The 27,910-nt window shown below is 40.6% G+C and overlaps 1 protein-coding gene, 1 long non-coding RNA gene and 1 other non-coding gene across 5 annotated transcripts; 2 read left to right on the top strand and 1 right to left on the bottom strand.

Annotated features, from left to right (window-relative positions):
* The first annotated feature begins 4,055 nt into the window (after window positions 1-4,055).
* Window positions 4,056-4,162, top strand: LOC133707635 (small nucleolar RNA R71). The gene has a single exon (XR_009845244.1). It is a non-coding gene; the product is annotated as a small nucleolar RNA R71 (small nucleolar RNA).
* Window positions 4,163-15,867: 11,705 nt separating this feature from the next.
* On the top strand, window positions 15,868-18,418 carry LOC133743771 (uncharacterized). The gene is made up of 3 exons (XR_009863257.1): window positions 15,868-16,412; window positions 16,926-17,035; window positions 18,046-18,418. It is a non-coding gene; the product is annotated as an uncharacterized LOC133743771 (long non-coding RNA).
* A 2,775-nt stretch (window positions 18,419-21,193) lies between these two features.
* On the bottom strand, window positions 21,194-22,914 carry LOC133743770 ((R)-mandelonitrile beta-glucosyltransferase-like). 3 transcript variants are annotated; one of them, XM_062171801.1, is made up of 2 exons: window positions 22,351-22,914; window positions 21,194-22,261 (listed from the first exon to the last, which is right to left on the bottom strand). In XM_062171801.1, the coding sequence occupies exons 1-2, from the start codon at window positions 22,856-22,858 to the stop codon at window positions 21,318-21,320; spliced, it is 1,452 nt and encodes a 483-aa protein (XP_062027785.1). In that variant the 5' UTR covers window positions 22,859-22,914; the 3' UTR covers window positions 21,194-21,317. The 3 variants fall into 3 exon arrangements, with proteins under 3 accessions (XP_062027785.1, XP_062027786.1, XP_062027787.1); XM_062171802.1 differs by having other exon boundaries at window positions 21,194-22,258; XM_062171803.1 differs by having other exon boundaries at window positions 21,194-22,216.
* Between the last annotated feature and the right edge of the window lie 4,996 nt (window positions 22,915-27,910).

Below are 27,910 nucleotides of genomic sequence, written 5' to 3'. Positions count from 1 at the left end.
CTCACAACAGCCCTATAATGGCCTCCATTGAAGAATTGAAGTGCAAGAAGTCCAACCAACCCAAGTGAACAAAACTAGTGAGTGCAGATAACTTTCAGCAATGACCTTTCTGTCTTCAAATGCCCATATCTCATACTCAGAAAGTGATAAGTAGGTGAGGCCACTTAAAATGGAAAGTATACTCAAAGAGCTTTCTATCCATATAAAGTTAGCCACCTAGCTCCAACTGAGAAGAAATCTATAGCTGGTCAAAGTTGCCAGCTGGTAATGAAGTCTGCTGCTGACCCTCAGTCACCAAAACTGCAATAAGTAGAGCTCCAGAGGTGCAAAGAGGGTGAGGCCAACGGGATATAAAACTAGACTCATAAAGCTACCTGATGGTAAAATTTCACTGAAATATAATTTCTGAGTCAAAAATCGTTGGCCTCCAAACTCACTGTTGTATTCTGCAGTTTCTGCCGTGCCCAGTTTCTGACCTCTGTCACTTGGAACACAATATCTGAAGCTAGGAAGGTTCAAATCAAAAACTGTTTCTCCTGTATATAGAGGACATGTGAAGACACATCTCTGAAAATTTTTAACTCCAAATTGCTTGGGATATAGAAGGTGTAGCTTCCCAAAGTCACTCTACAGTAGCTGTCTCTGTTCTGACCTCCTTGCATTGACTATTAAGTAACTTGAGTTCCAGTGACTCAACAAGGCTGAAATTTTGGCACAAGACAGTAGACACATAGTGGAATGTCTACAGAAAAATTCAGCTCAAAATAACATGTAAATCTGAAAATTTAGTCACCCAAAATGAACTGCAATTTCTGGACAGAAACTGCTCTCTATCACATTCACTCTCCTTCACATTTCCAACTCCGGCCACCTCCCTTCCTCCCAAAAAGATGGCTAAATAGCCTTATTGATGCAAAATAAACCAGGAAATTCCAAAACCACCTAGGGTTGCCTCCCTAGAAGCGCTTGTTTTTAAAGACCCCAAGCCGGTCTTCTTCACTTTTCTTACTCAAGGTGGCTCAAAGGATGTCTTCTTACCACCCACAACAATTGTGCTAGCCTCACTATCATTTCCAAAACATCTAGCAATTGAAGAAGCGAGCTTGTAGCTTGGAGGTGGAGGCCAATCATACCTCTTAGATCCTTCCTTCTTCTTGACAACTCCACAAACCTCCCTTAACTTCTTGATGGACTCCTTTTGTGCCTCACTCAATGGTGGACTTTTCTTCTTGTGTTGCTCATAAGTCTCAAGAGTAGGAGTTGTTTGCTTTTCAAGCTCGATAGTAGGCTCCAAAGTAGGAGTACGAATGGCATCATCATGCTTCAATGGTGGCTCATTGTCATAGCCCCAAATAGGTGAAAAATGATCTTGTGCACGGATTGTAGGCTTGGAAGGATTCAAGGGTCCAAAGATCCGCTCACTCTTGGCTTCATTACCCTTCACCAAATCAATAGAGAATACCTCCTTCATAATGTCCGGCGGATAGAATGGATTGCATACTTTGATCTTCACTTTGTCACCCAACACCTTGAGTCGAATAGTACCCTTCAACACATTAATCTTCACACCCGCCGTTGCCATAAATGGTCGGCCTAGAATGATAGGTAACTCATTATCAAGGTAGGGGTCTTCACCCATATCCAACACTACAAAGTCGGCCGGTAGAATAAACTTATTTACTCTCACTAGCACATCCTCTACAACTCCCACCGGACGCCTTGTGCTACGATCCGCTAATTGCAATCTAATTGATGTGGGCTTCAACTCTCCAATTTGTAGCTTCCGGTATATAGCTAAGGGCATCAAATTGACACTCGCCCCTAAGTCCATGAGAGCTCCTTCAAACACTTTTTCCCCAATAGTACACCCTATTGTAAAGCTCCCCGGATCTTGCATTTTTGGTGGTAGCCTTCGTTGGATAATTGCACTCACTTCCTCCTTCAACTCAAATGTCTCATCGGCTTTGAATTTCTTTTTATTCATGCACAAGCTCTTGAGAAATTGAGCATACACCGGCACTTGATGAATGAGGTCCATCAATGGGATATTGACATCCACTTTCTTAAATATTTCTTGTATCTCCCTCATCAAGCCACTCTTCTTCTTACCCCTCTTTGAATTATCTCTTCTTGCGGCATTAGGATAAGGAAGTGGTGGCTCCGGTGCATTCAAATCAAGAGGTGGATCAAATGTGAGACTTCCGGTAGTGCCCCTAAGGGTAGTCACAGTCCCACTAGGGTTCTTAGCCCTCAAGGCCTCGCCTAGTGATGAGTAGACCGAACCACTCCTATCCCTAGAGCTACCATGTATATGTAGATCCTCCTTATTCCTCCCTTCTTTGTCTCTAGAAGTATATGGCTCAAACTCATGAGTGGTGGGTCTAATGTCATCAAGAACCTTCCTAGAGGTGTCATCGGCCTTAGATGGGTCCCTAGCCTTCATGGCCTCACCATCTAATTTAGGGTCCGAGACATCCTCATCCCTAGAAGTCTTCTTTCTCAACAAAGCTCTTTCCTTGCCACTATCAATCAACCCATATTTGCTTGCATTGTTCTCAAAGGACAAGAAACCATAACCTTTTCCAAGAATAGCTTCTCCGGAGGGTACATTTTCTTCCCCTCCGGCTACCTTATCCACCCCCTTATTTCTTCCTTTGGCATTCAAAGTCACATCACCCACTCCATATTTACCGGAAGGTACATTTTCTTCCCTTCCGGTCCCATCCTCCTTATGATAAAAAGAATCATGATGTATATGCAATTGATCATCAACAACATGGCCAAGAGGTACATTTTCTTCCCTCTTGGCCCCATATGAATGCAAATCAACATCGTCATCAAATAAAGGATTTGTATGGAAACTAGAAGATGTAGGCATGTAAACATGATTATCATATACCTTTCCCGAACGTAGAGTGGTGATGGCATTGCATTCATGAAGTTTTCCTCTTGGGTTTGGCTCCGGTTGTGAAGGTAAGGCTCCTTTTGGTCTCTCACTCATGTTGGTGGCCATTTGGCCCACTTGTACCTCTAGTCTAGCCATGCCTTGTTGTAGAGTTTGATACCCTTGAACTAGTGAAGAGATGCTTTGCTTGGTATCCGCATTAGTAGAAGTTTGAACCTTGAGAAACTCTCCCATCAAATCTTCAAAATTAGGCTTCTTTGGTTCATTTGGAGCTTGAATAGGGATGCCTTGGAGAATAGGAGGGGAATTGTAGTTCTCGCCTTGGTGGGAGCCTTGAAATGAGCTAGGATTGCCTTGAAACTTGCTACCACTATAGCCAACACCTTGTGTAAACCCGGGAGGGGTGTTTTGACCATGAAATCCATGACTTGAGGTTGATTGACCTTGATGATTAGGGCCATATGCTTGCTGTCCATGTTGACCATGTTGTGAAAAATGAGTGCTTCCTTGGTGTGCATTGTCATAATGAGCAACATTTGATGAGTCTTGACCTTGGCCACCTCTAAAGCTTTGCTTTCCACCTTGAAATGCACTAGATGAACCTCCTTGGTCTCTCCAAGAGAAATTGGGATGATTCCTCCAACCGGGGTTATAAGTATTAGAGTAAGGATCATTTCTTTGGTTCCTTGGCACAAAATTACCCACTTGGTTCACTTGTTCTTCAATAAAGTCGGGAAACTTGGATGATAAGTGACACTCTTGAGTGGAATGTGCTAGACTCTCACAAAGCAAACATGATGTAGAAGTTGCCATCTTGACTTGGGCTTGAGTAGGATTCCGGTTCACTTGGTTTAGAAATTGGTCAATCTTGCTTTCTAGCCTCTTGAACTCATGCATAGAAGGCCCGGATGATGTTCCTTGAACCTCATAGATACCACCTCGGCTAGGTGTACTCTCTTTGTTATGCACTTGACGTCTTCTCATATCAAGATCATCCCATTGAAGTGAGTTGAGAGAAAGCTCTTCATATGTGTCCCAAGCGGCATCGGGAAGCTTGCTTGCAATAGTTCCACCACTAAAAGTGTCAACCCTTTGTCTTTGGTCCGCCATCAATCCTCTATAGAACTTGTCCACAAGAAACCACTTCTCTAACCCATGGTGAGGACATGACATCTCAAGATCCTTAAAGCGCTCCCAACACTCATGGAAACTTTCTTGTGGGTGTTGTCGAAATGCAACAAGCTCATCTCTAACATTGGAAGTTCTTGAAGGAGGAAAATATTTTCCCAAAAAAGTCTCTTGCATCTCAACCCAAGTGCGTATGGATCTAGGAGGCAACTTGCTCAACCACTTCCTTGCGTGGTCTTTGAGTGTGAAAGGGAACAATCTAAGCTTCAAGCCATCGGGATTGAGACCATGTAGTTGAACGGTGGTACACACTTCTTCAAACTCCGCAATATGATCATATGGATTATTTGAGGGCATGCCATGGAATGTGGGGAGAATGCTCAAGGTAGTGGGCTTGATCTCAAAATGATGCTCACATGGAGGGAGTACAATGCAAGAAGGGTGATCAACAATAGTTGGGCTAGTATACTCCCTCATGGTCTTGCCTTGAGGAGGATTTTGTGCGTCTCCCATGTTGACTTCTCCTTGTGAATGTCTTAAAGGTACTCTCTCTTGATCAAGAACTCGAGGTGGAGCACTCTCGGTCACTAATGGCCTTCGAATCCTCCTTCTTGATCTCCCTCTAGTGTCCTCACTCAATACCCTTCCGCTTCTAAGAGTGATCGGTTGATATGAAGAAGATACTTTGTTCATACACCTTGGAACAAAAATGAGACCACGTAATGAGTACTCAAAAATTCACAAAATAGGCAATGAGAATCCAATTTCACTTTTCACAATGAATGGGAGGGGTTAAGAAGAGAAAGTAGGATAACAACTAAACAAGAAAATAAAATAACCAAAGCAAAGAAATAGTGAAAATCAACAATTCAAGAAATTAACGACTAAGTAGGAAACCTAATAAAAAACTAACAAACAAGTCAAGGCAAGTGACGATCGCTATCGATGCTCATGTCTTACATGTACTACAAAGTAATACAAGGCCCGTCACTTCGATAGAAATAATCACAATGTCTCAACAAACAAACACACAAGTATGAAATACTCAAAATAAGAAAAGTAAAATAAAGAAACACACTTTTTTTTTTTTTTTTTAATCTAAACAAACTAAGAAAAATTAACTAAAACTAAGAAAATAATGCAAGTGACCTAACAACCGAAAACCCAAGGGATTAAAGCTATTACACTTTAATCCCCGGCAACGGCGCCATTTGACTTGTGTGCTTAAATGCAACTTACGCGCAATAAGGGCACGGTCATCAAAGAAGTGGAAATATTTGAACCCGAAATTATCGTACCACGGGGATTGAAAAGCTAACTCCAATCCTTGGTTATGCCGATTACTAAGTCACTAACAATTCACAAAATCTAGAAAAATAGCACCAAACTATTTACATGCCCGGCTCGGAACAACCAAGCCTAAAATTGGTCAAGAGAACCACAAGTGAATGCGGAAACCCACAACCAAATGGTATGGACAATGAAAGTGATTTGTGAAATTTGATTTTTGATTTTGAAAAATAAATTGACAATTGAAAATTAAAGTAGCTAATAAAACTTGAGATAATAGAAACTAATCAAGAAATGGAAATTAGGTCACTAGGGTATCCTCCTAGCCAAATTTAATGCACAAATATATTCCGACAATGGTCAAACAATTTATAATGGCATCAAGAACCGTACCCAAGGCTTTTCAAGGCTCATGGGTCATTAGATTCCTTAAAGGGTATTCCTACTCCGGATCAAGGGTCGTAGAAACTCAATTGGGACAATCTAGAGCCTTGTTAGGGCCTCTAGTTGCACCAAAAGGCGAAGAGTCCTAGAATCAAGGTTCCCAAGCTAGCCAATACGGCAATCGAAATTGGTATTGTAACTAACCATGTTCTAAACAAGTGTCCTAGCCATAAATTAGAGAAATGATTAGGTCCCCTAATTTGTTCTAGACATGCTCATCTACACATTCAAGAGTTAATCAAGCTCCTAAGCATGCATCTAAGCCAAATATTATAGAATAGAACATATGCCAAACACGAAATTGAAAACCATTAAATCAAAACATATTTATTACATTAAATTCATGCTAGGGCTCAAACCCTAGCTTCCTAAATAGACTACTCACAACCCATCCACAAATCAACAACAATATTCATCAATTAAAGAGGTAAAGGTGAAGAGGAGTGGAAAGTAACAAGAACAAGTCACAAATTGCTATGGAGCAATTATGACAAGCCTTGATTTATAGCTTCCCACTATACCCAATCTCAAGTCTTGATGTAGATGAGATCCTTTGAAGCTCCTTGATATCCCTTTGAGAAATTGATGAGGATTTGATGAAATTTTGGTGAGGTAAATCTTGGTGAGGAGGTAAATGGATCTTGGTGAGGTGATGGTGGATCTTGATAAGGAGGAGAAATGGTGTGGATGGGTGGTTTTGGGTGTGTTGCCGAGAGGAAGAGATAGAATGAAGAAAAGAAAGGAATTATGGTGGTGTGGTCGTGCGGCTACTGTTGCTGTTGGTGTTGATAGGGTTCTCCTCCCCTCTCGGGTGAGAGAGAAGTGTTGAATTTATAATGGGTGGCTGCTCGTCAATGTTCAAGTAGATAAGAGGATCACGTGCAACGTCCGTGGCTAAGAAAGGAATAATAAACTGATGGGAATCTTTGCTTAATTAAAAAGAGAAAATGGGAGGTGACACGTGCAGCACTTTCTACCATTTAGCTAACTTTGTTTAATTAATCAACCATTATGATTGATTAATTAAACGGCCACTTCACTTCATAATTCTTTTTTTTTTTTCTTTTTCTCCGTTCAACAATTCAAAGTTTTTCCTTGCACCCTCGCACTCTCTTGACATTGACCATTGTTTACCGGCACCAACTAAATCGTCTTTTCATTTTGCTTCAATTTCGTGTCATTTTCTCTCATCTCCGCAACTTCGCTTATTCTCTACACAATAAATAAAAATGGATTAATTACATAATAATTAAGTTGAGGATTAACTTATTTCTAGTGTTTTAGATACAATTACATGCATAAAAATGCATGTAATCAACCTGCTAATATATGGGGTCGATGGAATGCCACAAAGTCGCCTGGACCAGATGGAATGCCACCTCTTTTTTTCCAACATTATTGGGAGAGTATAGGTGATGAAATTACTGCTGCTGTACACAATTTTCTACAGACTGGTCAGTTGCTAAAACAGATTAATTACACGCATATTTGTCTGATTCCTAAGACTGCTAACCCTGAGACTGTGGCAGATTTGAGACCAATTGCGTTGTGTAATGTAATTTATAAGTTGTGTTCGAAATAGGTTGAAGTTGATTCTGCCTCAAATTATTTCGCATTTTCAAAGTGCTTTCATTCCAGGCAGGTTGATAACTGATAATACGTTGGCAGCGAATGAGCTAGCTCATTTTATTCATTATAAACGACCTGGCGATGAATTTATGGCATTGAAATTGGATTTGAGTAAAGCCTATGATCGATTAGAGTGGGAGTTTCTGCAGAAAGTGATGGAGCGTATGGGATTTGCTCATAGTTAGGTGCGGATGATTATGCAATGTGTCTCTTCTGTCCGATATTCTTTTCTGGTACAGGGGAAACCTCGGGGTTATGTGATACCTTCTAGAGGATTGCGACAAGGGGACCCATTGTCACCATATTTGTTTCTTCTCGGAGCAGAAGGCCTTTCTGCCTTGTTATAAACAAAGGCTGATCTTGGTGTGTTGCCAGGTATTTCTATTTGTGAGGGAGCTCCCATGGTTAATCATCTTCTTTTCGCAGATGATAGTATGCTGTATGCGAATGCTAGTTTACAGGCTTGTCAGGAAATTAGTAATGTATTGAAGGTATATGGTAAAGCATCTGGTCAGCAAGTTAATTTCCACAAGAGTTCTGTTACGTTTAGTAAAAATGTGGATCATGTTACTCAGTATTTGCTGGCTCATTTTTTGGGAGTTCCGGTAGTGGAATCCCATGAGAAGTATCTTGGTTTGCCTACGTATGTTGGTAGGAATAAAACTAGTACTTTTCATTATATTCAGGAGAGATTGGATCAGAAACTTCAGAATTGGCAAGGTCGGCTTCTTAGTGGTGCTGGCAAAGATATTATGATTAGGGTGGTATCTCAATCTTTACCTACATATGCTATGAGCTGCTTTCAATTAACAAAAAATTTCTGTGATGATCTTCAACAGAGATATGCTCGATTTTGGTGGGGAGGCTCTAATGAACAAAGGAAAATTCATTGGAAGTCTTGGCAATTCCTCTATCGTCCAAGGAAGGTAGGAGGGAAGGTAGGAGGTTTGGGCTTCCGAGATTTACATGCTTTTAATAGGGCTATGTTAGCTAAACAGGGCTGGCGAATTGTTCAACATCCGAATTCATTGATTGCTAGAATGTTTAAGGCTAGATACTTTCCATATTCTTCTTTTTGGGAGGCTGAACATCATCCATCACCTTCGTTTTCTTGGCGGAGTATTTATGAGGCTAGAAGTGTTCTGGTCAAAGGGGCACGTTGGCAAGTGGGAGATGGGAATGATATCTTGCTTTCGGACCCATGGCTACCTAGAGAGGCACCATTTCGATTATTACCGGTTCAGGGAGGCAGAAATGCACTTTGGAAGGTCAGTAACTTGTTGAATGATGAGGGTTGTTGGAATGAAGCATTGATACGACAGGTTTGTCATGCTGATGATATCCCTTTTATTTTGTCTATTCCTTTGAGTAATAGAAGGGTTCAGGATCGTTGGGTGTGGCACTTTGATTCCAAAGGGTTGTTTTCCGTTAAGAGTGCTTACAGGCTCTTAATGGAGGAGGAGATAGTACAAGCGGTGCCTTTGTAGACACAAGATTTATGGAAGAAGCTATGGTCAACCAATGTACCAGGTACGGCTAAAATTTTTCTGTCGAAGGTGTTGAACAATTGTTTACCTACTATAGATAGATAGATTGATTGAGAAACAGGTTCCTCTGGAGATAAGGCCTTGTGTTCTCTGTGGAGTGGGGGAAGAGACAATTGAACACCTATGTAGGCTTTGTCCGTATGTGAGGGGAGTGTTGGATGTCGTGCCTGGTGTAGTACGGACGGCTTTCTCTTCTGATGCTCGGTTGTTCTTGTTTTTGGAGTGGATTGGGGGTTGTGCTTCTCACTTGCCTTCCAATTTATGGGCAGCTTTTGTTTATAATTTGTGGGGTATTTGGAAGGACAGAAATAATAGAGTCTGGGATAATAAACGTATGGAGGTGAACCAGGTGGTGCTACTATTTTCGGCTCGTCTCCAGGAGTACCAGAGGCAGGGTAAGGGTCAGGGTGGAGGGGGTCGGCGAGTAGTCCCCTGGAAACCTCCTGGTGCAGGGTGGGTGAAGATTAATGTTGACGGTGCTTTTCATAAAGATACTGGTACTGGGGGGATTGGAGTCATTATCCGTGATGATATGGGGAAATGTTTGGGAGGTTATTATGCTCCAGTATCTCATGTTTCTTCCCCAGAACAGGTGGAGGCATTAGCAGGGAGGGAGGCAGTCTCACTTGCTATTCAGCAAGGTCTCTCTCTGGTGATTTTTGTTACTGATTCTCTTACTCTTTTTCATGCAACAAAGCAGAGAGTCATTCCCCATACTTCCTTTATTGGTCGTGTGTATGATGACATTACCTTTCATCTTCAACAGATGTCGGGTTCTTACTTTACTCATGCTTATCGTCAAGCCAATGTTGTGGCTCATACTTTAGCTCGTTTTGCTTGTTCTTCTGCTAGTTCTTTGTTTTGGGGCCTAGAGCCTCCATCTTGTATTACTGATGTACTTTCTAAGGAGTTTACCTCCTGATTTATTTGAGTTGACAGTTTCTCTCAAAAAAAAAAAAAAAAAAAAAATCGGGTCGATATCACAATTTTAAGTAATTGTTCGGTAATTTGAGTTAATTATCGAACCAGCCTCGATTGGTCAACTTCGGTCAAAGCATGGTCATTCCTGGTCAAACCAGGAAGGGTTGGCTTTAAATATTTGTTCAACGGATTATTAACGTTAATTATGTCGGAATCTAGGATTTCCAGTTACCCAAGGAACGGAAGGTTCGTGAATCTCGGACAACGTAAAAGGTTAAAGCATCAAAATCCAGGTAGGGGACTCGGGACTCATTCGGTTAGTTGTTTTATGTTTTGAATTAAATGTTTATGCATATTTAAGTTGCTTGGTTTGGTTATTGATGGCTTGAGAGTGAGTGGAACATAGCGATTCCTTGGGCTTCAATCCCCTAAACCTCCGGAGGGGCCGTATGGACGGAATGGTGTCTGACATCCTCTGAGGTGTGGCACTATTTCTAGGTGATATGGCGTAAGTGGACACTCTCACTACGCTTACCTGGTGATGATTTTATTTGAGGTAAGGTCGTGTAGTTGGTCCATGGGACTGGTCATCAGGTACTATGCATTTCTTTGAGTTTCGTGCATTGGATTTTGAGTTCGAAAGATATTTAAAGTTTGTCGTCATTAAAGAAATGGTTTAACTTTTTCATACTAGGATCCCAAATTATTATCTTATGTGTCGTTTTTCAAACCTAGACGGGTGAAGCCCCTATTGAGTAGCGAGGACGAAAGTTCACCCCTACAATAGTGTGGATGCAGGTACTGTGCACTGGTGACGGGGATTGACGGAAGGAGCGGGTGTGCGGAGTCAACTTCGGTAAATGATTGTAATGGGAACAGGTTCCGAAGTTTAATTCCATTTCTTGATTGTTTAGTGTTATCTCAGAAGTAGTTGATTGATCATTTATTCTAAATTCGATACTCTGATATGTCGATTATTTCTTGACTCCTTGTTGACTCAAGCTTTAGACGAACAAATATTTGAAGTAAAAGTTTTAAAGTTTTCACCTCAATATTATTTTGAACGTTTTCGCTGTGCGGTTTACGAAATTATTTAATAAAATGCCTTGCGGGTTTCTGGATTGTAAATCGAACCTTCGGTTTATGTTTCGGGGTCTTGCGGCACTGTGACGTGCTCAAGCTGGTGAGGTGCAGTTTGAGGAGTTACACTCACGCCTTTCCGGCACCCTCGAGCTTCGCGCTCATGCCTTCACGGCATCCCCGAGCTTCTGTTCCCGCCTTCCCGGTAACCCCGAGCTTCCGCTCACGCCTTCACGGCACCCCCGAGCTTCCCGCTCACGCCTTCCCGGCATTCTCGAGCTTTACACTCATATCCCCTCGAAATAGTACACGTTAATGAAACATTGAATCCTTCTACCATTTGTCGTTTGCAACAAATCGAATTCGTTTGGCGTTCCATTAATATGAGCGAAAACCAAAAAAACACAAGCGTTGGCGTAGTCATCGTTCATGAGTTACAAACGCTTGCCTTCACGGCACTCATGCAACTTACACCGAGCGTAACCTCGTCAACTCGACCTCGTTCGTTTTCTTGCGCGCATCACGCATTTATCATATGCAATTCATATGTTCACACAACCACATGCGTGCTCGAGTTTATACGTCATACTCGATCATACTCGGCGCCATTCACATGTATACATCAACATGTATCATGCACCTCGTACATTCGTATATGCCAACGCATATCAATGCAACTCACATTCGTTGCCCAATACAACAAGCATTCTACATCTTTGTTGTGCAGGTTAACGAGTCCCTTCTTGCTTACGGAGTACGGGGACTTGTAGGGGCTAGGCGCCTCTCGGACGTTACTTATGCTTGATAACATCATGTGTATAACTCCCCAACCAAGAAGCTCCTCTTACTTGGGGACTTCGGGGACTTGTACATACCTCAAACAATATGGAGGATTAGCTACATCACCAAGCATAAGTAACACCCTCTTGGGGAGGCCCACAAGCCATGGTGGGACCCAACCAAGACATGCATCCCGTAGCCCGATGTCCAAGCTACGCCACGGTAGTCGGAAACGGCCAATACCTCGCCTGGAAGCCACCTTCCCGGCCTTGCCAACATGCCTCTACAATATGGCTTTCTAGACTAGAATAGTGGTTTCTTATCCCACATTGGAAAACATGTAAAGGAAGGAGCCTCCCTCCCCTATAAAAGGAGACTCCTTCCCACTTACTCAACATCCCATTACATCTCATGTAATCCTCTTGGGCCGCAAGGCCTAACACACATAGTTAAGCTTTCAAGTGGACGTAGTCTCCCGCTAAGGTGGGAGACGAACCACTATACTTCTTGTGTCTTCTCTCTCTCACTCTCTCTTTCTCTAAACGTTAATTAGAGCCTTCGGTTTCTAACATTAACAGTAAATGATGTACATACAAGGTTTCTATGTAATGTCTTGTTCATCAGGTTTTCTAACACGTACAACTGTGTGAAGTAGAAGTATGAGCATCAACAGAAATCTGTAGAAGTCAAAAAAGTATGTTCTTGGTAATGATGATTACACATTCACACTGATCTCCATCTGTGCTACACTTCAGGTTCTGATGTCTGTGTGAGCTATTCACACAGACATCTGTACACTTAAAGTTTCATAGATATATGTTATTTTAAAATATTAACAGTTACAAATACACACAGATGTCTGTATGCAATAGTATGTCGTACTGATATTAGTGTATGAAAATACGATAAATTTTATTGTGGGGTCCATTCAAGCTTATTGTGCACTGATTATCAGTGTGAATTTGGTAATTTTTACAGACAATGCTCATCAGTGTGTAATGCTTCACAAAAGCAACTGAAACAATCAGTGTGAGACTCCGTGAGAATTAAATCAGTGTGAGTTGTTCTTTTTCCTAGTAGTGATGAAGTTCAAGTTTGGACTTGTTGTCTTATCTCTATTAGTTTGATTATATCTATTAGTTTGATTATAATTTGTCTTTTGAATAGTATTTGTTATGATTGTAAACCTTCGTAAATATTTTGAATATGGAGCCTTTGGGTTTAGCTCAAATAGTGAGGGAGGGTAGGAAATTGGGTTAGGAGTGTACTAGATTATGGGTTCGAATTCCCTTCAATATATCATAAAAAACGGTTTTGAATATGGACAATATTGTTTTTAATTAAGTTCTTGTAAAATTTAGAGAATTAACCTCGAGAAAGAACACAAAAATGCATATGAGTATCAAAGGCCTGAAGTGGCCCTGACACCCTCATGATTTTATACTGAATGGACAGTTGATATCTTAACTATTGAAATTGATACGAAAAGTTGATCTGTTTGCTTCTTCCCACCCAGCCATATGAAAAATCGCAACAAAGTCGGATTTAGATTTAGTCACTACTGTGTCTCATAGACGTCCTAAAGTGCAAGTACATAGATGCTAAGGTTAAAGACCGGCAACAAAGCAAGGTATATGTCTTTATTCGGCATTGCAAAAAAGAAGATAACTAGTACGTGCATTATTAACTACGGTTGGGAATGGAAAGTGCCTATCAAGTATGCCAATTTGCCATTATAGGTCCCTCAAAGAGGCTTTGTTTATACAGAAGAGAGCTTGGTAGGGTATTTTTTTTTCTAAGAGTTACGTAATTTATCTTTGTTTATCAAATTAGAGTGAGTGATTGGATTCGACCGGTTATGGTTGCAATTCTGTTAGTAACCAAGTTAGTGGTGGCTTAGATTCAGACCTCGTAACACAGTGTTCTGCGGTGGCGCTAGCTGAAATCTTCTTTCTGGAGGGCGACAGAGAGATTGGGGAGGGCGACAGAGGTTGTGGCTTTGAGTTCGGATTTGGGCTCTTGAGGTGTGTGATTGTGGTGGTGAACGACTTCTGCTTGTTCCCTATCGGCGACAGTGTCGGGATTCAAGTGTGGTGGCAGTGGGACAGGCTTGGAGGTGTGATGGTGGTGGCTGTGCTGCCGGTGTAGAAGTTGTCTTAAGTTGGGAGCTAGGGATGACAATAATCCCCATCGGGTAGGGTACCCATCGGGTATTCGACCCTAATGGGGAGAAATTAGGGGGAAATCGAGTAACGGGGATGGGGATCCCCAATATTCGAATTACGAAATCGGGTACGGGGCGGGGATGGTATTTTGATCCCCATCCCCATACCCACCCAATAAGAATTATCTAATATATATATATATATATATTATATTTTTTTGATATTATTTATAAATAAATATCTATGTAAACTTCATCCTTTTGTCAATATTTAAATTCTGTCAATATATTTTTGATATTATTCAATTCACCTTGTTGGAGTAAATGAGTAAGTTGTTAGGTTACACTAAGTAGTTGATTGTGGAATTTTTTTGTCGAATGCAGACTTTTATTGTTCTTTTTTAAGCGAGACTTGTATTTGTTTTTGTTTAATTGAAATAAAGAATTTATTTTATGTTGATGTTTGATTTTAACTTTATATTTTACAATCAATAATTATTTGTATGAATTTTTATATAATAAATTAATAATATTATTAACGGGGATTGGGGCGGGGACGGCGAATCCCCAGTTTCTTATTATGGGGATTGGGGCGGGTAAGGGGATGGTAATTTAATTTGAAAATTACACATAAGTGTTATTTTGAAACTTTAATTAGCCAAAAGGCCACTTAATTTTTCTTGTACAAATAAGGCCACTTGCATAATCAAATTTCTTCATTCATGACGATTTTGCCCCTCCACCTAACAAAACCTGCTCATATCAGATTAATATATCAGAAGCACGGTGAATAGCAAGCCTTATGAGCTGAACGCCGGCGGTGCTCTTGCCGCTGCGTTCCGGCCCGGGAGAGGATGTTGGTTTGGGTGAATAGCAAGCCTTATGAGCTGAAGCTTGGTCCACGGTGGGAGAAAACTGGTCAGATCTGGTTTTGGGAGGATCCATGTCGACCTGTCCCGTCCGGATCTTGGTCGTGGGTCTGCAGGAGGGGTACTGTGGTGTCTCTGGAGCAGTTGGTGTGGCTCTGGGGCGCCGATGGCCGGCGGCGTGGTTCCGCGGTGTCTCTGGAGCAGTTGGTGTGGCTCTGGGCCGTGGATGGCCGGTGGCGTGGTACCGTGGTGTCTCTGGAGCAGTTGGGGTGGCTCTGGGATGCGGATTGCCGGCGGTGTGGTTCCGTGGTGTCTCTGAAGCAGTTGGTGTGGCTCTGGGACGCGGGTGGCCGACGGCGGTTCGTGGTGGTCCTGCGACATAAGCGGGCTGGGGGGCGGTGGCTGAGATCTCGATCTCAGGGTGGTGTTGAATCCGGCGTGTCGATGCTGGCTTGGTGGGCTTCTGCGTTGGGCCCTTGGGAGAGATGGTGGATGGGTCGGGCTTCAGCTTTTGGGCTTTGCTACTGTTTTTTAATTTCTGTTTGTTTTGTTTTCAGTGGTTGCTTTGTTTATTTAGTTATTTGCAGTTTGTGGGTTGTTTTGCGCTTTTTGCGCGTAATAAGTTCCTATACTCGTTGTGTAGGGATAGTTGGGCTTTTTGCCCGTGGGTGCAATCTTTGTGCCTTGTCTGCTCTAGGTTGGCGGCGATTTACTGGCGTTGTCAAATGGTTGCTGCCTCCTAGTGGCAGGGTGAGACTTCTTGCCACTGGATGTAGTTTCCAGTGGCAACATGATAGGAAAGCTGGGCGAAGTGACATTATGCTTTGCTGTATTAGAGTTACAGATCAAGTAATCTTTCCGTCGTGTCACCGCTTGGTAGCAAATAGAACCGTCTGGAGCGTGTTCTTTGCTAGTTGGTGTGAATTGGAATACAAGTGTTTAGTAGAGTCGTCTATTGACTTATTTTCTGGATGTACTCTTGATGCAGATTGTAATATGGGGTTTAGGCTCTTTGTCCCCCCCTTGTATTCGTCGGTTTCATTTATGAAGGCCTGAGGGCAGCCACATCGGCCCTTGTTTCAAAAAAAAAAAAAAAAAAAGATTAATATATCTCTCTCTCTCTCTCTCCTCGACTCTCCCTTGGAAGTCCTCTTTCTTCGTCTTCATCCTTCGACGAACCACTCGTCGCTTTTGTTTCTCTGGCTTCCGGCGACGACGGTCAAGACGACTACGGCTATGGACGAAACCATTAGTTCTGGTGATGATGCTCGAGCTCTAACTGACCGGATAGCTTCTCGGTCTCACCAACCTCACCTACTGCTAGCCGCTCGATCTCCAGACATTCGTCATTCCCGACGCCAAGCTTAATCTAGCTCTAATCGGCGACTCGTTCGTAATTTCAATCTCATATCCTTTTAGTTTCTACACTTTTTCTCTTTCAATTTATTTATTTTCTTCATAGCGATAGGTCATTACTGGATTCCAGAGTTTTTCATTTTGCTTGTACTCGGTTATGGAAATTGTTACGATTTTGGTTAAGCATTTGCAAAATTGAACACATTGATTTACTGGAACTGCTTGATTTTGATGTTTTGGTGGCCTTATCTCAACGAAGCTCCGCACAACGATCCGATTGGCTTTTCTCCGCCGAATAGGTACGGAGATGTGGATCTTGTGTTCAGTTTTGATTAGTGTTTTTTGATAATGGAGATGAAATTAGGCTATCAAAATCAATGGCCTCCAAGTAGGTGGTTTGGTTAGAATATGTGATTTTCGGTTATTTAAGTAGAAATTGTGCTTCTGCGGTTTCATTTCCTATTCTTTCTTAAGAATCCATGGATTTCATTTGTTCATTGGTTTTGAAATGTAGAAAGCTTTTGCTTGTCGTAATCGTATGCCATGGGTTTGAAGCATGTTGTTCATGTGTTTGCAATAACTGAGAATGTAAAGGCAGTTCGAAAGGCTTATTTAATTTTTTTTGAACGACTAAAATTGCTAAATATCTCTACAAAAGTACAATACAGAGAAATGTCCAACTCTTCATAATCTGAACCACTAGAGCAGCATCTGTTAACTACAGATGCCCTTCCCATCTTCTGATCTGCATAGATACTTTGCTTTAATTTACTCTATGATGATTCTAACAACCTTTTTGGTTCTCCCATCAGAGGTAGTCCCGGTTACACTCGCTGGTCTAATCCTTCTAGAGCTTTGTGGCTGCTCTGAAGATGGAAGGAGGCTAGCACTCCAAGATGCATTGCTCTTCCGTTCACCAAAGGTATTAATTAAAGGCTTATTTAATTGGTTTGTGAACTTTATAAGAGAATGCACTTTATGTATTATATTGCTGTTTGTTTATATTAATGATCCTCAGCCATATTTTATTCTTGTTTTGTTGGCATTCTGTTTCATAGTGTTTTATTCATATTTGTAACATTTTGTTCTTATTAAAGGAAATAAGATGATGAATATTTCAAATTTTAGATGTCGTACATTTGTTATTTTGTATGTCTTCTGGTTATATTATGTTTCTGTAAGTATATAATCTTTTCCCGATGAAAAATGCACAAGGAGAATTAAGAATTAGTACATGGAAACTATATAAGATTCTCCATAGGGCTTTCAATGGTGATTATCTAGTTTTAGATTCATGTGTTTTCATTCACGCCTGCCTACTGATCTTTGTCATATATTTGTTCTTTCAAAAATTCTTTTATTTTTTGTTGCAGTCAGTAGCTCTCTATAACTGTTGTAGTGGCTTTTCAACACAGTGATAGTAGCTTTCTATCCTTAAATTGGTATCTTTTCAAGCTGATGTCAATAGTTTTTCTGTTTTCATTTTGATTAATTTCAAGTCAGTAGCTCTCTATAACTATTATAGTGGTTTTTCAACACAATGATAGTAGCTATCTATGCTTATGCTAGTATCTTTTTAAGCTGATGTCAGTAGCTTTTTTGTTTTCATTTTGATTGATTTTAAATTGTTTTATGTTAATAGCTTATCGTATTGAAAATCTAGGATTCTATATGAAATTTAGTTTTATTTTTGTTGTGATTTTGTATCTGTAGCATTTATTGTTTGAGATTTGTGTTACAGTATCAACATGGATAATCAATTGGTTTTGTTGCAATTAGTATCTATGTTACTAGCTTTTTATTACTAATCCAGTATCTTTCTACATATGTCATAATAGCTTTCTGTATCTATGTTAGTATATTTTAGATTGCTTATACTCGATTATCTAGTTGATAAAGATTGCTTGTTTTGTTGTATTTTTGTTTTTGCAGAATTCTTCCCTTTTGCATTTGTAGTAGTAGATTTCAAAAATCATGTGAATTTGGGTAGTGAAGCTTCCATTGACCAAGATATCATCTGGCCAACCAAATAATGTTGAACTGAAGTCTGGTGCTGAAGGTGGCAAAATATTGCCTCTATGGTTAGTGTAGTGTGGTAGAGCTTGACAATAAGAAACATCAATGGTGGTCATCTAAAAACTGACAGTAGCATTACAACATTGACAATAGCTTTATACAATCATTGTATTAGATTTTCACAACTATGGTAGTGGCTTTTTACAACTATGGACGTAGCTTTTCATAGTTATATCATTGTTGAATCCTGCATACTTTTTGTATCATTGAATATGTTTTCTTGTCTCAATTGCAGTGGCTTTTTTTATTTTGGTTGTATATTGTACATTTTTATAGCTTTGTTAATCTCTGAAAATAGCTTTCTCAGTCTCGAGAGTAGCTTTTGTTCTACGTTGTAGTAGTTTTTGTTCTGCTTAGTTATTGTTTTTGGCGTTGATGAGAGTAGCTTTTGGTGATGGTGAGAGTAGCTTTTGTTACTGGTGAGAGTATCTTTCTGGTGTTGGTGACAATAGCGTTTGTTACTGGTGAGAGTAGTTTTTGGTGTCGGTGACAGTAGCTATTGTTGGTGGGGATAGTAGTTTTTGGTTTTGGGGAGCGTAGTTTTTTTTTTGTGACAGTAGCTTTTGTTGCTGGTGATAGTAGCTTTTGTGACCTCGCCAGAGGTTGCCGGAAATATCACCAGAGTAGCTTTTGTTGCTAGTGACAGTAGCTTTTGTTGCTGGTGATAGTAGCTTTTATGACCTCACCGGAGGTTGTCGGAAATCTCACCAGAGTAGCTTTTGTTGCTAGCGACAGTAGGTTTTGGTGTTAGTGACAGTAGCTTTTGTGGTAACCGGAGTTCGCCTGAAGTCGGCCGGAAACCTGCCGGAGTTGGCCGGAGGTCGACCGGAGACCCGCCGGAGTTGGCCGGAAACCTCACCAGAGAGGAGAGAGAGGATGATTGTTGACTTTTTACTCTAGTGGCATTTATGTAAATATGTTGGTTTTTATATCCAAAATTTAACACCCTTTTTAATCTAGTGGCCTTATGAGGGAAAAAAAAAGTTGGTGGCCTTATGGCTAAAAAAACATTCAAATATGCACTTATATGTAATTAACCCTAATTTAATCCCCTTACCCTACCCTCCCCATTGCCATCTCTACTGGGAGCAGTAATTGGATAGTTTTTTCCCTTGTTCAGTTGTGGGCATGTCTTGGGCCTGGGGGTATCTCTCTAGGCCCAAGATGGTTTTTTTTTCCTTTTAAAGTATTTAAATATTTTTCTGTTTACTTGTTAGTAGCTGGGTTAATAAGTCACTACCAGAATTTGGTAGGGCGAGGTGGGCCTTGTGCCTATTTATGCACTTTGTGTGCCTTGTCTGCTCAAGGTAGGGGGAGAGTTCCTTGCATTGGCAAATGATCCCAACCTCCTAGTGGCAGTAATGTGTTTGCTCTAGCTAGGTAGATGGCAAGTTCTTTACTTGGTCAAATGGTTGTAGCCTCCTAGTGGCAGGGTGAAACTAAGTTTCACCGAATATATATTCTGGTGGAAACATAGTGGGAAAGCTATGCTATTGGTAATGATGCTTCTTCCTTATAGAGTTATCTTTCCGGTATGTTACCACAATTGTATAGCGAAAGAAGTAGCTTGTAGAACACTTTCGCTAGTTGGTGCTCTAGAATACATTGGACGTTTTAGTTGAGACTCTTGTTATTATCTCAGGAAGTTCTTCATTCATATTATAATTCAGGGTTTAGGCACTATGTCCCCCTATGTATTATGCGGTTTTATTAATTAAGGCTTGAAGGCAGCTGTACCGGCCCTTATTAAAAAAAATTAATAAATAAAACTAGCGTGAGTAAATGACTTTTATCCGGTTTAATTAAAAGAAGAACTAATAAATAAATGAACATATGAAGTTATTGACTTTCTGGGTTAGTTATTGACTTGTTTTGAATCCAAATAAAATTTGATCACCTCAATCCTTTCCTCACCATCAAAGTCATGTTAGATTTTCTACATCTATAATTGTCTCTATCTTAAGGCGAAAGGAAGAAAAATGATTAAGGGAAGGGAAGAATATAGGAGGAGGATGGTTTGATTTTTTGTTTCTTTGATTTTGATCTGGAAAAGAGGGCACGAAGATGTTTTGATTGATAGTCTTTGGATTTGATTTTTTCTTGTTTCAGTTACTTGTCATTTTAAAATTTTAATATAAAATAATAGTAGATTTAACATAATTAATATATTTTTGCCGGTGAGCTGTGACCTGTTGGTGAGTTGTAAATCCAACATTGTAAATGTCATGAGTTTCATTCTCACTTACGTTATATAAGGGTGGATGGACTAAGGATTTTTATTTTTTATTTTTTATTTTTTAAATAAAAAATAATTAATAATAATAAACGTGTTTTTTGGAACGTTGTTTTGTTGGGTTCTGTTGTTTGTAATTGTCAGCTTCTTCTCGCCTCCGACGCCTCCAGTGTAATAATGAACGAACCAGAGGATTTTAAAGGGAAATGAGGAAGGAAAAGCAGGTGCAACTGTGCAAGTATCTTGGTGAAGGCCATCAAATCTCATCAACTTTTTGTAAGACATATTTAATGAGTGGGATCCCTGCATTCAATGGGACAGCAAAGTTTTTTGTAGCCACGTACTACTCCAAATGAAAGATGAAACAATGTTAACAAACTAAATATGAAGGTTGCAGGCAATGGGGAGAGTCATGAAGACCATATTTTATCACTGTTTATAAACAATGGTGTTATGGTGGTGACTGGTGAGTGTCATTTTAGTTCTCTTGAACTCCTTTCTGAGTGTTAAATTGTTCAGAATTGGATCCATAGATCAACAATAGCTCATCAAACCTCTAATTTTGCGAATGAAACCAAATAAAATTGATGAAACTAATACAACAGGCTAAAATACTATGATAGAAAAAATGTAGTCAATGAAATTGAGTCGAATGACATTAGCTGTTGGAAATACAACACGTGGCATAAAGTTCATCGATCCATCTGCACCTGTAGTACATAGTGATATCCAACAATCATCTTTAGAACAACAGAGAATTGTGAAGAACAGTGAAAGCGAAACTTTGGTACTACATGTTATTACTCAATGTATTACAATAAGCAATACTAACACAGAACAATAATAATTATTCAGATTATCCAAATACAAACATCCATGAAGATTTTAATCAAATCTAATTTTTAGGAGAAAGAAGCTTCTGGTTGACCAACTCGTCCAAATTCAAGAAAGAGGAACCATTGGGAGCAGTGGTGGCCTCCTCTGCCAATTTCTTCCATTCCAAGGCTTTCTTCCTCATCTCTTTGCCTTCCTTTCCTTCCATTAACTTTCTCGCAAGGCCTTCTATGTAATTCCTTTTAACATCACCATCTATCTCCATGCCTATACCCCATTCTTTGCAACAGAACCTACAATTTGTTTGTTGGTCAGCAAAGAAGGGCCAGCATATCATGGGAACTCCAGCGCACACACTTTCTATCGTAGAGTTCCATCCACTGTGTGTCAAGAACCCTCCTACAGCTGGGTGGTTCAACACTTGTTCTTGAGAGCACCAACTCGCCAACATACTCCTTCCCTTGGTCTCTTCCACAAACTCGGGAGGAAGCACTGCTAATTCCCCAGCAACAAGATCAGGCCTAATTACCCACAAAAAGGTTATGTTGCTATTTGCAAGACCCCAAGCAAACTCAATCAGCTGTTCGTCTTTCATCACTGTGATACTTCCAAAGTTTACGTAAATCACAGAATTTGGTGCTTTGGAGTCGAGCCATTCGAGACACTCTGGTTCTTCTCTCCATAGGTTTGATCCAATTGACTTCAAATCGTTATCTGCTGGGATCTGATTGACTTGTAGGTGTAGAGATCCAATGGAGTAAACAGGTGGTAGCAATCTTGAAAGTGCTTCCAAAACATCATGCTCCAACGCATCGAATGTGTTAATAACGATAGCAGACGCTCTTTGAGCTCTTTCCATCTCAACCACGAGATATTTCAACATAATGTCATCTGGGTCTGTGGTTCTAATGAAGGTCGGTATGTCCCTCAAACGGATACTTCTAATGCCTGGTATCCAATCTATCACAGTGTCCAAATAGCCATTTGTCAAATAACTGGCATCTGCTAATCAAAGAAACACGGTGAAGTTAACCTTGCAGTACGCTACATGTTTAAGACAGAGCTGGTGTTTCCAAAATAGTGAAGACCCATACCTTTAAGAGGAGTAAGACCCTTTTCAATGAGATGGGCATAGTGAAGGTAGCACAAGAAGCCACAAGCACTTTGTGTCTTGAGGAGAACTTCCGGAAGGCCAAGCTCTTGTGCTGCATCAAGCGTGAAGGTCATGCCACCATCAGCAACTATGCAAGTAACAGGCGGGGAGTTTGGCGAAGAATTGAGTTCTGAAAGAAGGTTTCTGAAGGGTGCTAAGCAGTTTTTACTAGTGGAATAAGATAGGGATGGTATGTGTTGGGTGGCATTGGCATCAGTCGGAGGGAGGCCATCCGGAATTGTCTTGAACCTAAAGGAAGGAAGTCCATCAAGGGATTTGGGGCCTCGGGATTTAAGCAGGCGCTCATGGTTGTAGACTGTGTTGACAAAGGTTATATGAAACCCTTTGTAGTGGAGGAATTTAGCCAATTTTAGCATTGGGTTTATGTGACCTTGAGCTGGGTATGGTATGCAAACTGCATGTGGCTTCTCTGAGGCTTTGGAACCCATTCTCTCTCTCTCTCTCTCTCTCTCTCTCTCTCTCTCTCTCAAATGATACTCATAGAGGATGGTGTGTGAAGCAGAATGTGCCATGTACCAATTTTATAGAGTTAAAGCTTGGTTAATTAATTATACAGACTGGAAAATGGAAAATTTACCCTTGAATTATGGGGTGATTTTTAATTTCGTACCAAACTTTCAAATTTTATCATTTGCAGTTTTTCATATGCGAACTTTAATCTGTTAAGACGATTTCATATTCGGATTAACAATTTCTTAAAAAAAAACACCTATTTCGGTTTTTTTTTGGTAAGAAAAATTAAGAGAAAAATAAAACCCAAAACCAAACCTTCCTCTTCCCCTACCTCGAATTTCCAACCCTCTTGTTCCTCCACAAACAAAAAAATAAAAATTCCCAGCCATCTCTACAACATCTTATAAGATTTTTCTTTCACCAACGTAATAGTTGCTTAGAGAGGTAGAGTAGATACTAGGTACTGCAGCTCGTGCGATGCTGAGGGCATCTCCAACAGAGTAGTTAAATTTAATTTTTAGCTATATTTAACTATTTTTGAAGCAAAATTCAACTCCAACAGACTAGCTATAGCTAAGTTAAATTTAACTTTAGCTAAATTGGCGCTATATTTAGCTAGAGAATCCTGCATAGCTAAAGCAAAAGTTATATTTCTCTCTCCTCTTCTGTCCACATGTCAGTCTACGATTTGATGAAACATAATATATCATTTATAAATAGCTACTATTGCTGAAGCAACATTGTTAAATCACTAGCTATAATTCATAAGTTTAGCTAAATTTAACCTAAAAATAAATTCTACTGTTGGAGATGCTCTGAGGGTATATCGCCGATATGGTTCAGCTTAACAATTATAAACATTAGATACATTATACATCTACAAACGATATTGTTTTACATATTCTAAAATATGCAGCACAATGACACTCAAACATAACAAACTACATGTGCATTGATCGCAGGGACATGAACACAAAAGGCACTACTTGGTAATCAAAAGCAAAAACAATTTCTCACTCCGTTAAGAAAAACAAAACATAACAATGACCAAAAGCAAGCCAAAAGAAAGCTGCGTAAAAAAGACAACGCTCTTGCCCTTGAACCTTCCAGCCAAAATAATTGACACAGTTTCAGGGGTAATGCTTGCCCTACGTAATATAACATGGTAGCAATCTCTTCAAGTGCAAAGTAAACACAACAGAAAAATGAAAATTCCATTTCACAATAACTTCTAATCGCTACTATAATTTCATGGTATAAGGGGGTTTGTAGTTTCCCCCAGTTCAATACCAAGTTGAGATTTTTTTGACAATTGAAAAGTTGCTTTGGAATGATACACAACTTTCATGAGTTATTGCATCATTTCTATACCTGGAAGCCATTCACAACATTTCTCCATACATAAAAGTATAGGAGCAAGAGCAAACTTTTACTATATACTAGGGTTGGGCATGGGCCGGGTCCAACTAAAATTTTGCTGGGCCCGGGCCGGACCCTTTTCTTACGGTTCGGGCCCAAACCCCGTTTTGTCACCAACAGGGACCGGCCCGAGACCAGCTCGTTTCATTTCGGGTCGGGCTTCCGGGCTTTCTGGCCCAAATACCTGTTTTCTGCAATTCAAATACGAAGTCCAAACTCTTCAATCAAGAACACCAAGAACATGAATTTACAGTACTGCAATGTGAATCAAAACGTTAACAAAATCAGAATTCTTACAATATCAAAACAATTCAGAATTCTTCACAATACACCAAGAGCATAAATTTACTTCAATCAGATTTCTTCACAAAGTAACAGAATCAAAACAAAATTTTTAAGGACTTCGCAACAACAGTTCAATGTGAAGATCCAAATCCAAATCCCAATCTTTATTCCTTTGTGGGTAATCTTGATCATGACTGGCAGATTTATCCTCTTGAACCTGGTTAGATACTCTTGAGAGATTCAAAGCTCAAGAATACAAGTTATATCTATGGGCTAGTCATACTTACAGGTCATGATAGCAAAGTCATGCATAATTCGACAAAGTCCCCTCAAAAACCTTTTTTTTTTTCCCTCAACCTACACCAAGATTCCAAATCAAAAACCCAATATCCTCTAGAATTTTGGCACCGAATTGAAAAGCGGTGTTCTCTAGCTTCAGATCTCATCAATAGGTGCGAAATCAATGGATGATGAAGTGGTAGCACAAATCGATGGATAATTGAAGCCCTTAGCAGTTAGCACAGATCGATGGATAATGAAGGTACCACCTAGCCTTCTCCATGCTGAGCCTATACCACGATCATGTTGTTATCTTGGAGTTGAGAATCGGAGTGAATTGCTGGAAGTCCAATTTGGTGGAGGGGAGGGAAAAAGATGGAGGCGGCTGAAATTTAGGGCTGATCGTGAAGAATGATAATTGGAGTGGGTTTAGCAATTTGGAGTTGAAGAAAAGGTTTCAGTGAGCTCGACCCTATGATAAGGGTTTTTAGCCTTATCATATGACCAATAAGATAGGAACACAAGTCTCTTTTAAGTAATATGGGCCTGGCGGGCTTTTATGTTTCTGAAATTCAAGGCCCGGGCCTAAACCATTTTCTGAATACCAAGGTCCGACCCTAACCATTTTGACAAAAAAAAAAAAAAAAAAAAATTGGGCCCGGACTGTACGGGTCTGGCCTTTACAGGCTGGTCCGGGTTTTCGGGCTAAAACGCCCAGCCCTACTATATACCGACACACACAGAGGGAGAAAAAAAACAAACACTGATTCTTGGAGACAAAAATACTATGTAATTGCTTAATACAGTAAAACAATAACTACTTGTAGGCCAATAACATTGCCCTTTACAAAGACAGAATCTCTCACTGATATACCGAGTCTCTGTGCGGCATAAGAAGTTAGAGATTAAATAACTGTAGATGCCAAATGAAGGAAGAAGATGTAGATACTGATAGTTGGAAGTTTCAAATTTAGGATGTAGATAGTTCGAGGAAACTACAGATTGTCCCTTAAAACTTAATAAGATCATGTTGAATTGAGAACTAATAGGTCCCATATACATGAACGATCAGCTAATGCAAAGCAAGGTAAGCGAGTAATAAGGAGGAAAAAAAAACTCATAAAACTCAGAGAAAAAAAAAAAAAAAATATATATATATATATATATATATATATATATATATCTTTTTTCACTAAACAACAAAAAAGCTGAATGAAGTTCAAAAACTAATCTCCCTCTGAGAGTGTCAAAGAAACTTGGTTCTCTGAGCTACTTCAATTAGGGATGGTAAAAATCCCAAGTGGGGCGGAACTCCATTGGATTCCTGCCCCTAATGGGTGGAGGATTCGGGGACAAATGGGGAATGGGGATGAGGATCCCCGCTATCTAAGATTGGGGATGGGGCGGGGATGGTGATCAGATGATATTGTGATCACCATCCCCAAACCCGGCCCAATAATATATACATATATTTAATATATATATATATATATATTTTTTTTTTTTTTGATCTACAGAAAACTTCATTAATAATGAATTGATTACAATGAGTTATGGAGTAACAGTCTACACTTATTCCCAAACATGGTAGAAAAGTTAGATAGTTATCCACACTAGACTTTACACTGAAAGTCCATATTGATGCACTCATGGAGCCAAACAGGCCCTGGCTTTAAGCAAAGAAAAGGCTGACTAAGTTTTAAAGCTTCCTTCGCTAAACGGTGGGCAACTTTTGTTAATGTCTAAGATTCAGCGGTAGCTAAATCTCGGTTAACGCTGGTTTGAGGGGCGAATCGCTACTTGTGATATTCTTGCTGCCTCCGCTATCTGTCAAATGAAATACAAAGGGCGTTAGAGGGAGACCGCGGTTGGCGGTCTTCTCTTCTCCGATGCCTAAGTTAGTCAATGTATTTATGTTGACAGAATAACATTAGGTAAGTAGCAAATGCGTAATTAATGATGAGAGAGGAGTGGACCTTTTATAGGTGGGGAAGAGACTGATCTCTTCCTTGTTTTCGATGTGGGACTGATATGCTTCAGCGAGATGATTTTGGCGCGGCGCGTGGCGGCGTGTCAGCGGTGATCTCGGGATGAGCCGGGGCTCGGGTGATAGCCTGTTTGGCTGTGCTTCCGTAGGTCATACCCTCGATGGTAGTTGGCACCGCTGGCGGTGGTATGAGCGTGGCTCATTATAGCTAATTATGCTTGGCAAATGCTCATGTAAGTACAAGTCCCCAAAGTCCTTAGTCAAGGAGGGCAATCTTGGTTGGGGAGTTGCCTAGCGGTTTGAAGCGTTACTTCTGCTAGTCTTGCGAAAGCATAATTAGCGTCAGTGCGTTGTCAACCATGGATTTGTTCTGAGCAAACGCTTTATACCCTTTCGGGTGGGCCCCTGCTAGGCCCTCCAGGGAGTCCCCCACTCCCCAGCTAAGATAGACTTCCGTTTGGCTGGTATATTGTTTTTTGAGGGGAGCTGCGCTGAGCAGTGGGTGTTGGGTAGCTAGACCAATCTTTGATACCCGTGTAGCGGCGGTCAACGTGCTTGATCAAGGTCGTCGAAGACTGTGTTGACGTGTCCCCTTGTCCCGGAGGAACAGAGCTTGACTGCAACGCCACGTGGTGGTCGTTGTCGTTATGAGGCGTTGCCTCGGGAATCGCCGCTGGCAGATGTCCCTCCGTTGGGAGTGAGCGGTGAGGAGCGCTGCAGGGACCTCCTTGTTTGTGAAGTGAAGGGGAGGATTTTCGCTAGAGGTGTTGCGCTGAGCGGAGACTCGCTTGTAAGATGAAAAGAGAGAAGTTCCGCTAGCGGTGTTGCGCTGAGCGGAGACTATCTCACTTGCAAGATGAAAAGAGAGAAGTTCGGCTAGTGGTGTTGCGCTGAGCGGAGACTGTCTCACTTGCAAGATGAACAGAGAGAAGTTCCATTAGCGGTGTTGCGCCGAGCGGAGACTGTCTCGCTTTGTCGATTGGAATGCCTGCTTTCGACTGTTACTTTGGATAGACGTTTCGTTTGATAGCTTCCGACATGTGGCTGTCATGCATTG

Source organism: Rosa rugosa, chromosome 4 (genome assembly GCF_958449725.1).
Source record: "Rosa rugosa chromosome 4, drRosRugo1.1, whole genome shotgun sequence".
Taxonomy (NCBI): Eukaryota; Viridiplantae; Streptophyta; class Magnoliopsida; order Rosales; family Rosaceae; genus Rosa; species Rosa rugosa.
Note: the sequence above shows the minus strand (reverse complement) of the source record. Positions and strands in the feature narration are given on the sequence as shown.